This window comes from Glossina fuscipes, unplaced genomic scaffold (assembly GCF_014805625.2).
Source record: "Glossina fuscipes isolate IAEA_lab_2018 unplaced genomic scaffold, Yale_Gfus_2 1, whole genome shotgun sequence".
NCBI lineage: Eukaryota > Metazoa > Arthropoda > Insecta > Diptera > Glossinidae > Glossina > Glossina fuscipes.
In genome coordinates this window covers 23,649,148-23,660,715 of record NW_023998415.1, presented here as the reverse complement: position 1 = coordinate 23,660,715, position 11,568 = coordinate 23,649,148, and the positions used below count along the sequence as shown (strand labels likewise).

At 33.3% G+C, this 11,568-nt stretch overlaps 1 protein-coding gene across 1 annotated transcript in view; it reads right to left on the bottom strand.

Moving 5' to 3' along the window:
* Positions 1 to 4,321: 4,321 nt before the first annotated feature.
* LOC119645156 (chitin deacetylase 1) overlaps positions 4,322 to 11,568 on the bottom strand; it is a 15,454-nt gene continuing 8,207 nt past the window's right edge. Inside the window, exons 4-5 of the mRNA XM_038045120.1 lie at positions 6,954 to 7,272; positions 4,322 to 5,559 (exon numbers count right to left, since the gene is read on the bottom strand). Coding sequence (XP_037901048.1) covers positions 4,731 to 5,559; positions 6,954 to 7,272 — 1,148 coding nt within the window. The 3' untranslated portion in view covers positions 4,322 to 4,730. The remainder of the gene's footprint in view (positions 5,560 to 6,953; positions 7,273 to 11,568) is intronic.

Sequence of the window (11,568 nt, the reverse complement as noted above, 5' to 3'; positions counted from 1 at the left end):
TTTTGGTTTTGCTTATTATTTTTTTTTTTTTTTTCTTCGTGTGCTTTTCAGGAAATACTGCAGTAATTACCTCATAAATTGGCTCAACATAAAATACAATTCTGTTCTGACGAATTCACGCCATTCGTTTCGAAATAATTATTTATTCAACGTATTCCACGCATACATACATACAAACATACATACATACATACGTACATGCATACATGCATACACATGACTTACAAGTATGTAGATGCAATTATTTGTAACCTTGTTTAAACCTTGTCTTGTTGTTGTTCGAGGGAAAAGAAAGTGGCATCGCTTCTCGACAGATAGCAAAAGGCGGAAATAAAATAGTACTACGTTGCTTGCTTGACACGATCGCATAACAAACTGCGCAAAATCGATACATTTTTACATGGGCGCCATTTCAAGTAATTCTAGACATCTGTCTGTCTCGCTTTCAGGGGCCTGGTCAAGTCTTTTTATACAAAGCATGAAAAGATCACTCGGTAATCAGGTAAAGAATATTCTTAGCAACGGTAACGTTTCATTATCAACTTTAAGTCAAACGGTCGTATAGCCTATTACTATGTTTTCTATGATTAAGACATCATCATCATCATCATCATCATCATCATTAGGGAAATTTATGGCTTGCGTTCGAGAAAGTGATTAATATTTCAGAAGCTTAAGATGAATAGAAGTGCGATTTGTCTGATTGTGTTTGTCTGATTGGTTTCACATTACTCTGCACGAACTTTCTCATTCATTCTGAATATATTTCTATTATACTGACAAGTTATAGATAAGACGCTCCTTAACAATGATTGCATATAATTTAATCAATAACTTAACACTTATGCATACATATTTGGTATGAAGAAAATTAATATTAAGAAATACTAAAGCAATTTGTATTCAGTTAAGCGTTCAGTGATTTGCTAATTTGAATAAAATCTAGTTTTATGGAGAAACAACAAAAAAACTAAAAAGAAAAGAAAAAATTAAACAAAAATTTACGAGAGACTTTATTCATTTTTGGGGCGAAGTATTTATAATGCCTGTCGAAGTGTTATTATAATAAAATATTTATATTTAAGTTAAACTATTTTAATTTAGTTTATTTTATTACTATAATTTATTGTATATTTTGAAAATAATAATAAAAGCGATGCCTATCAAAATGTCATGTCATTTCGATTATCCGTGTTATGGGTAGTGGCGCCATTTTTATCATTTTCAACGTAACGGAAAATTTGAAATTCATTCGTCACTTAAATAGTGCTAGTGAGTATGGAAAGAAGCCAGCGTTCGCTTTCTCGATAAAGACAACAAATTGTATGCGAACAGGCGGGTAAAGAAATGATAACAGCAGACACAACAATCGGGGGAAAGTATACGAAAACTGTTCTTGGTCCTCGAAAAACGCAGTTGCAGGGACGCAACTGACATCTCACGGAGTGATTGCTTGCGAAATGCTGCTCTCCATCCAAATAGTTGCTAGGTTTACGCACAGTCAAGCAAAGGCACTATGCCTGCAAAGTCCATGACCAGCATCGGCGATTTTGCATGAATTAAAGTTTGGATTGCGTTCATCGACTACTGATTGTTTCTAACGAGAAAGATTTCATTCAATTGACGAGATTTAAGCGGAAATTGAAATCTATTTTGTTGATCTGATGACAAATCGTTCTGTACGAAGGTCTTTCAAAAAGCCTATGTTGACCAATAAAATTATATTTTGCCTAATCCTTTTCATATGGTAAATGGTGCCCTATGGACTTTCAAAACTTATGCATTGAATAAATTTTTGGCTTTTATTAGACACTATCTACCTACCACTTAATATATTCTATGCTACCGCCAAAAATTAAATGTCCTTTTGGTGAACTCAAGGTCAGTGTCAAATGGTTTAACGGAAGCATTATTCGTATGCATCATCGAAGAATGAAATTTGCCTATTTTATCTTGCATCACTTGGGAATACACGATTTTTAGTTTACCCAATCATTTCAATTTGTCCCTCCGTCCTACGGCATTTGCATCTGTGCACTTTCTTTTTTTTTTTGTCTTTCTTAACGGGATGAAATTTAGTCCTTTTCGAAAAAGAAAAATAAACGTTTTCGTAATTACCAAACAATTTTTTAAGCTTTTATGTGTCCTTTAAACAAACACAACATTCTCACTTATTTATTTATTTCCCAAAAGGGACATGCGTTGCGTTTGATTGTTTCATTTTGGAAATCGTTTTAGTTATTTGTTTATGCAATAAAACTACATTCAACTTGTAGTTATTATTATTTTTGGCTATTTACATACCTATTAGAATTCCATACAATGCTTTGTTTGCGCTCTTCCTATACCTAATACCAGGCATGTAAATCTAAAGATGGCTCTAGCATACAATCCAGTTCGTATCAAATCGCGCTATTCGAGCCATTTTTCAAGATTCATAACAATAGAAGTTTTATATGACAGTATACTTTCTACACTTTGTCCGTGACCGATACAAAAGGAATTCCTTTTCGCATCGTACCGTTACTCGAAATGTAAATTGAATTTAGTTTGAGAATCACCGGCGCGAAAATACTTGGTTAGGTTCAGGCGTACGTACCAACCATATGTATAGGAAGACGACGATATTCTGTGTTCGGGACCAGAAGAATGTGGATTGTTGAAGCCTGGTGAAACAACAATTACTCGTCGATATTCAGAAATCAGTCAGAATATGAAAAAAGCATCTCAAGGGCACTTTTTTACGTGTCATCCGCCTAATCATTCATATCGCGATACACTCGAAAGCACTCGAGTGGGCAGTGCTAGTCCAAGCGGTTTACTCATCATGCTCCAGTTCGATCGGATCACGCATTTGTTAAGCAAATCTTTGATTTGTATGACGATGTGAAAAAAACGAGTCGGTGAGCCATTCGCGATAACAGGGGGGAAGGTTTTTAAAGGTGCGGCCGAGTAGGAAAAATATATGGTTAGTGTTAGCGGCCGTCAATACGCGAATAAAATATTTTTTACAGTAAATGTGTATTTTTTCTACATAAATATTTCACGTTCACGTTTACATGCGTATGTGTACGTTAAGTGTAATGCGCATTGAAGTGAATAGGGACAGTGGAGGAAACCTATCAAGTAATTAAGGATTTCTCGAACGTTAGAAGAAAAAAACTACAGCTCTCAAGTCTGCTGGAGACCTTTGGAGAACTTCTTCGATTTTTGCAAATGGAACTTAGTGGACCATAATGTAGCTCTACTTTACTTAGTTAGCGGTTAGTGCGTTTTGAAAATTAAGCGTTGCTTCTCTAACTTTTTTATATCATGGGATTTGATTTTTATTACGTCCGTAAAAATATGAAAAAAAGATGATGATAATAAACCTACGGATAAAGACGAATCAAATGATGAAAAAAGATAAAGTTTGGGTTTTTTTTTTTTCTATAAATTTATAGGTATTTTTTTATAGTTTTTCTATTATTTTTTGTGCACATAAAATTAATTTATTTGAAGATTTGCTTACACAATATTTGACTTGCCGTCACACCTATGTTAAAGTTTAAGGCTTGTTTAGCTAATTAAATTTTTTTTTTTTTTTTTTTTTCGTTTCTTTTTGTTATTCAAATGCCATTAACAATTAAGGGGATGATGATGAAAATCTTTCAAGCTTATATTCGATCTGTAGGCGGTTTAACTGAATTGGAAGATTCATAGCATAAGCTGACAATTACTACAAAAAAGGCTGACAGGTCTACGGTGGGGCGATCAAAAAGCGGAGCGAACGAAAAGTGGGCGATTGTGTTTAGTTCAGTCTTCCGTTTAATTAGTTGTTTATTATTCAATGATATCTATATTCAATCAAATTTTTTTTCTCTACTTCACAAACTTCCGTTGAGTCTCTGATATCTTTTCTATGTGTGCGATTGAAATAAAAAAACTATATATATATTATTTTTTTTTTCAGTTTTTATTGAATTTTTCTTTTGTCTTGTTTTTTACATTGTTTATACACACAATATTATGCTTGTTTTTTGTGGTTGTTGTTGGTGTTGTTGTTGTTGTGCTAGTGTTCTTAACATTATATATATTGAACGATACATAATATGCAGGTATAGGTTTTTTTTCCCTTTTGTTTTCATAGTATTTTTATGTTGTGCTTGTTTTAATAAAATTAAACGAATTACAAGTTAATAAGAGTAGAAAAAAAAAAAAAAATAAACGTAATAATAATAATAATAAAATTTAAATAACATAATACGCTACATATAAGAAAAAGAACACACACACAAAATGTTCTGAATTTTCAAAACTTTCTTTCATTCTTTTCATTTTATTTCTCGCATGAGAATTAATGCAAAATTTCCTTTCTTTTGAATGATCGTAAAAGAAGAGCTGGTCAAACTCGAGAATATACGATGAAAAGTCCAAAAATATGATATAAACAAGATAGGCGTGAGAGTTAAGAGAATTGAAAAAAAAAAAAAAAAAACAAAAAACTAAACAGAAAAACAAAAATTTCTTTTTATAAAGATTCGTTTAAAACAAAAAAAAACTATATACAAACGTTTTGAAAGAACATTTCAGTAGTATTCAGCGCTTCGACGAAAAGATTAACGGCGAGCGGGAACAATTTAAGATAGATAAAGAAACGGCTGAGATATTGGCTTAACATTTTAAAAAAGTACAGAAGTAGGCTTAGCTTTTAAAGGCTTGTTTTTTTTCTTTACTTTGAATTTGTTGACTTAGAAGAAACCATCGCCGGTTGGATCATTGACCCAAGGATAGTTATTGGGACATCTTACACAAGTCTGCAAATTAACAGTTTCACCGGGAATTTCCTTCGAAGTCAACTTGCAGGCATTTGGTACCCAGCAAGCTGGTTTACCATCAACAACGCATTTCTCCCTCCAGGGTTCAAAGTTTTTAACTTCACTGATGGTGCGTGGATTTTGCATCCATTGTATGACCTGAGTCATAGTTACAAAGTATACATCATTATGATTGGCCAGAATTTCATCGATCCAATACAAGAAAGCGTCCAAAAATTCGGGATTATTCTTTAACCAGGCAGCATGGAAATACAAACCCAACGGAGCACGATTTTGATCGTAATGACGGTCAAAGTTGTGATTTAAGAAATTATAAAATTGATCACCAGTTAAAATATTCGAGCAGGAGTCGACCATAGCACAGCCAGGCAAATACTCATCGTTATTAGGATCCTCACGACGATCAAGCTCATTCATAACCATTTCCCAAACAGCATGAGAGCGTGTAGGACAGCTTTGCAAGTTTCCATGGCAACGATGAGGCATACGGAAGTACATAGTGTAAGGCCAAAGTGGAGGATTCGATAAAGGTGCGGTAATAGTCGAATCGTATAAGAAAGCCTGCTCTTCCATCATCGTGAATTGATTATTGCCGCCGACACGCAAGTACGGAGCTCGTACACCCACCACCGAATTATCTGTTATGTTAGAGAATTTCTCAATAATAATGCGCATACCAGCCATTTCTTTAGCCCAGTCATCAACGGTGGCATTCGACCAGAAACGTTCCTCATCGTTATGGCTGCGAATGAGAAATCAAAGAGAGAGAAAACGAAGATTAAGCGAATCGACAAAAGTACCAAAATATATTTGTTTAAACAAGTCAAGTTGTTGACTTGCCCAAGTTTTCAGATATTTCTAATGTTTTTTAAAATACATATATAAAAGTTTTCATAATTTTTTAAATTTTCGCCCAAGCATTGAAAGTACAAGCGTAAAAAAATTCGAACAAATTGACTGCTGGCCTAAAGGATAAACATGTAAACTTATTATAGAGGGTCATGTAGCACCATTATATACCCTACGCTCCTTCGCTTACTACAGTTACTCATATAACAAATTTTCAAAATCAAGCCTTATATAGGCAGTGGTTGGGAAAGTGATCCAATTCGAATCATTTTTAATGGCGTTTGTCGTTCGTCCAAAACACTTCGATATACAAAATTTCATTAAAATATTTTAAAAATTGTGGCCTGTAGGTCGAGCACAAGAATACAGGACAGGCGGACAGACAAGCTTAAATCAGTTCAGAAAGCGATTCTGATTTGATCGGTATAGTAAAAGTTTCAAATCCTCCTGGGTGTCGTATACGTCCGCACAAACTCATTATATCCTTGGGCGAGAAAAGCGAATGCGACTAAAGCGATTTGAGGCAATGAATGGGAAACTTTGTTAATGGAAATGGAGAGAGGTCAGCTGCAATGTAGTTTTAAATCCTTCGACTAAGAAGAGTATACAACATTTTGTGTCTTGACACCGGCGGTCAACGAGAGAAAATAAATGAATAAGAAGATAACGCCTCGAAAGGCAGTTGTTTGGAAACTCGTTTGAGTTAGCTTTCAATCGCACAAAGCCCTCTTGAGTACCTATGGCATGTGACAGGTTGGCTAAATGTGTCAAATGATGTCAAACAAAAAAGGAAAAAGTTCTGGAAAAGTTCATTGCAACCAAGTTCAAAAGCAGGTCCAATTAATCTGCTTTACGAGAACCAGATTGCACAACCGAGCCTGCTCATAAGGCTGCCCAATATTTTAGAGAAATTTTTTTCAATTTCAAGTTGTTTCATAGATTTTCACCTAGAGTACATATACTAGACGAAGCAATACAGTATATCACTAATGATTATCAAGCTCAAAAAAAAAAGAAAAAAAAAAAAAAAAAAAAGGAAAACAAAAAATGTTTGAATAAAGCAACAAGAAATGAATCGCAAATTAATTTGAATTCGAATTCGAGTTTCTTTAAGCTGAAGAACGTGACAATTGTAATAATGTCAACTTCCGTTCGACAAGTGTTCCAAGTCTCTTTCTACACTTAAAGCTTATAATAAGAAAACGCGTTCTCAAGTTACAAATTTTTAAATATCCAACGTAAAGCCCATGTAACTTGGTATATAGGAAAGGAGAAAATTTCACTTACGTTATAGAATGCACTGCAATTTCATGACCTTTGCGATGTGTCTCCTGCACTGCCGAATAGTTGGTGTACTTATGCGATATGAAGAAGGTGGCCTTAATGTCGCAACCATTGGGATTTTTGCGACCCTTAAACATTTCCTTGTATAGCTCAATGTTGTTGTTGTTAATCGCATCATCGAACGTTATAGTAATCATCATGGGAACATCTTTTGCGGGCAAATCGCCAGGTATAGCTGTACCGTCTTCTGAGCAGAAGCAATCGGGCAAAACGCAAACGGCAGGATCGCATGGAGGAGCACGATTCGGATCGTTGTCAATGTCTGTAGAATGCGAACCAAAAGTCAACAACATAATTAAATAAAACAAAAATTTCAAATAATTAAAAGATTATCTCCATATACAATGCACAAGCACTACACACATAAAACTCATTTACATTGAAGAGTCTTTCCCAAACGCTAAGCATATCGCGTAAAATTTGCTTTTCACAATTACAAAGGAATTACGTATCATATCAAATTAACTAAAAAAGCAAAGCAAAAAAAAAAAAAAAAAGAAGAAAAAGAAGAAGAAGACGAAGAAGAAATAACTAAATAAATGAATAAATAAAAGTTCAGTAAACCTCTTAAGTGTGTGCTAATGTTAAATAAAAAACATTTTAAGCTATTATGGCAAACGGATATTTATTTGTATTTCACTGTTTACAGACCAACGGCATTTTTTACTAATGATTTCTCTTATAGATATGTAAAGTGCGTACATGAGTACATGATGTCAGTGAACTTTTTTGTCGGTTTTCCATGATATTTTTCTTTTCTTCTTTTCCTTTTTCCCATTACATCTCACTTGCTTAAGTTTCATTTTACATTTTTCTGTCTTGAAAGAAAAAAAAAAACAACGCGCCAGCAGCAATAGCAGACTAAAGTCAAGACACACAAATCAAATGTGAACGTAAATGTAAGTAGAGCTTAAAATCAATAAATTAACAGCAACAAAAACTTTTTTCTTTTTTTTACATTTTTTTTTTTTTAATTTTTAAATAGAAAGGCAAACAAACCTTAATTTGATGTTCATATAAGTATATGCATGAAACAAAAAAAAAAAAAAAAAACAAAAAGAAACACAAACAATTACTATATATAGATATATTTATCTATATATGTATATATTTATATTAAATTTTACGTCATCATTAGAGTCGGAATATAAGTAAAGGTAAGCAGGCAACGGTTGTGCGGTAATTAACATTCACTTAAAGTTTATACATATGTAATCTTTGTGCATCAATGTATAGGTGCAGTAAGAGTATCTTTGTGCTTGTATGTATACGTTTGCCTGGGTAAAGCAACTTTTACACCATCCATCCATCCATCCATCCATCCATCCATCTAGTCACGTAAAGAAGAGTCGTGGCCATAAACCACAATGTTCAGACATTTACGAGAATTCACGACAGACCTTTTCAATTACTCATCTTTTATAAGTATATGCGTCTCGATGCGCGTCGATGTGCGTTGCAAATATATTTATTTGAAACTTTTACTTGGCAGATGAACTCGTACCATCATACCAATGTTTGTTGTTTGTCCGTCCGTCTCATTATTTGCTGTTTGCCTCCTCAATTACAGTATGTTTGCAATGATTTTTGCTTCATTTTTTATTTTTTTTTGATTTTTAGATAAAGGCTTTAATTTCACACTTAACACACACTTTTAACGCAATATCGCATGTTGCTAACGATTTTCAATTCAATTAATTTTGTAATTGTATTCGTTTCAATTCGTATGCATGTATGCATGCATGCCTATGCCTATGCCACTTTAACAGACAAAAAATGATAATAAAAAAAATTCAAGAAAAAAAGAAAAAAAAAAAAAACAAAAGCAAAAACAAAAACAAAAAATTTCGCAAAAGTTCAAGTTTCTTTTTATGAAGTTTTCACTGAATATTTTCGTGCTTCGAAATTAAAGTTAATTAAATTCAACAATAGAAACAAAAAAAAAAAAAAAAAACAAAGGAGGAAAATATAAAGCATTTTATTAATATTATTTTGGATTAAGTGCATGAAAAATAAATAAATTTTAATTAAACTGGATTTTGAATTTAAAAAATGCGGAAAAAATTTTCAAAAATCTCTGCTTTTTTTTCCTTTAGTAATTATGCGGAGATGATTGCAGTTAATCGTACAAGAAATATTTTTGGTTCGTGAGCCGAATATTCTCGTAATTTGCACACAGAGAGATTCCTTTAAATGAAAGAATTTTTCCTATCTATATTAGGATTTTTTTCTTTCTCTCTTTCTTCAACTATTTAACGCATGGAGCGTTATTGAGTTCCATGCAATGCAGTATAAATCGCTGAGAACTATGAAGAGAGATAGGCAAAATTTTGTGCAGGGATCTGAGCTTTAGTTTAGCTGAACTAAATTTTATTCGAAGATGATCAACGTTTTGCTTAATTAGCTCAAGTTCAATAAGAGATAAATTACTCGAGCATGCAGTAAGGCAAGAGAACAATTTAATATCACTTGAAATGTCTTGACTGCTCTAAGAAGTGAGTGATAAGTAAAAATTTGCTCAGCTGTTAAGGATTTTTTTTTCTTGAAACGAAACATTATTAACATATTTGGAAATTTGAAAGACTTGCAAGAGAGTCTTCGAGCCACTTGGTTACGCCTACGTAAATTGAGCCGCATTTAAATGTTTTCATTGATGAAACCTGTCAAAGCAATTAAAAGGAGAAATCAATTAGAATGAGTAAATCGGGAAGAGCGTGCCTTTCGCCAGAGCTTTCATTATTTTTTCATAGTCCGCGTATTATTGTTGCGACATTATACAAACATGCAACTCCCACAACGTAAAAGAACACGATCTCAAAAAAGAAATAATAAGAAAACGTCCTACAATAACTAAAAAACTTTTCCAATCAAAAAAGTAAAATATCAAATACCCCAACCGTTCAGATCTGTCTCACGTCAAGGGAAACGAGCGTCGACTAAGGTAAAAATCAATTGAAATTCAAGTCAATTAATAAAACTCTTCGACGCAAAGTAAACGCAAGAAGTTGATCCTCGAATGCAAAGAATCCGGTCATAGGCCAGTTAGTACGAATCTATTAGGGATCTGGGCCTAGTCCAAGTGTGTTAAACTATATACATTTTTGGTGGCTCATCTCAAATCTTCGTCCTTCGTCATCAGTCATTTGTTGTGATTTGCATTGCCTCCGTACATCGCTTGATATGGTGACATAGTTGACTTACTGGCGGGGATAGAAACTGGATGTCCTGTGAGCGAATGATTGTTGACAAAAGTTACTTGTGCTTATTGAAGAGTTCAAGGCCTTGGGCTATGCAACGCAATACTACTCTCTTAGTTTTGTGAATGTTGTGAAGAAAACTTTCGATGTTATTGTGTAGCACACACATACATACACCTCTTTAGACCAGGCATATGAAATTCACAACTCGACTTACTCCTACTAAAAGTGCAAATTTTAATAATAAACAAAGGCATGAATAATTAATTCACTGCTTGAATCGTTTTGCTTGACTATTTAATAACTTCAAGAAAAAACAAAAAAGCGAAGCATTTTAAACGAGAGCGTTGCTATCACAGTGTCAAGGTTTGAATCAATTTCCCCTGGCGTCTACAGTGTTTGCTACAGTTTGCTGAATCTTCATCGAATTGAATCTACATTTTGCACATAAAGAAGTCTTTCGGCAGATATCATCTGCGGGATATGCCTTTGAAAATAATCAGGTGACTTTTTCTGCAATTATTTGTATCGCTCGCTCGAAGAGAGCTTACGAACGTACGATTATTTAATTTGTTTTAATCTTCATCGTAATCTTGTTTAGGGCCCGTCGTTAGTCAATCTATTATTGAGAAAACCCCTTTCTTTCTTTTAATCATAAATATATTTTGAAAATATGTGATGAGTGAATCCGTTAACTAATGCCTCAGCGTTGTCGCCTTTTTTACATATATTTTCGTAAAAAATTTCTCTAACATTTAAACTCAAAAATGATGAAAGATTATTCTTGTGTACAATTTGAAGGCTTTCGCATCTTTACATACATACATGAGTGTATGTATATTTGTGTGTGTGTGTGTGTGTATATATATATATATATATATATATATATATATATATATTTGTGTGCGATAAAAGTAGGTAGTTTATTTTATTGCGGTATAATATCGTATCTTATAAATAAAACCAATTTTTCCAGTTTCTTTACTATTGTTATAAATCGTGTTCATCTGCTTTTCGCTTATTACGTTAACATATATTACTTTATTCGTTCGTAGCATAAGCTGTGTGTTTATTTATAAAATTCACTTTTATTTAAGTTTAATCTCAAAACATGACGTAAATCTTCTTTGCTACATACAATGGATGCGTAAATACAAATATTTGTGAGCTTCAGGTCTTTTTCGGAAACTATAAACATGGCAGTGCACACATACAACCGGTTTATTTAACACGTAACCATAACTGAGAAAATCACTGAAAAACTTGAACAGGTTTCTTGATATTTCTGCTAGGCCTATATATTTGACAATAAACACACATTTTCCCCCTTTTCTGCTTATGTAAAAAATCTACAGTTTTTT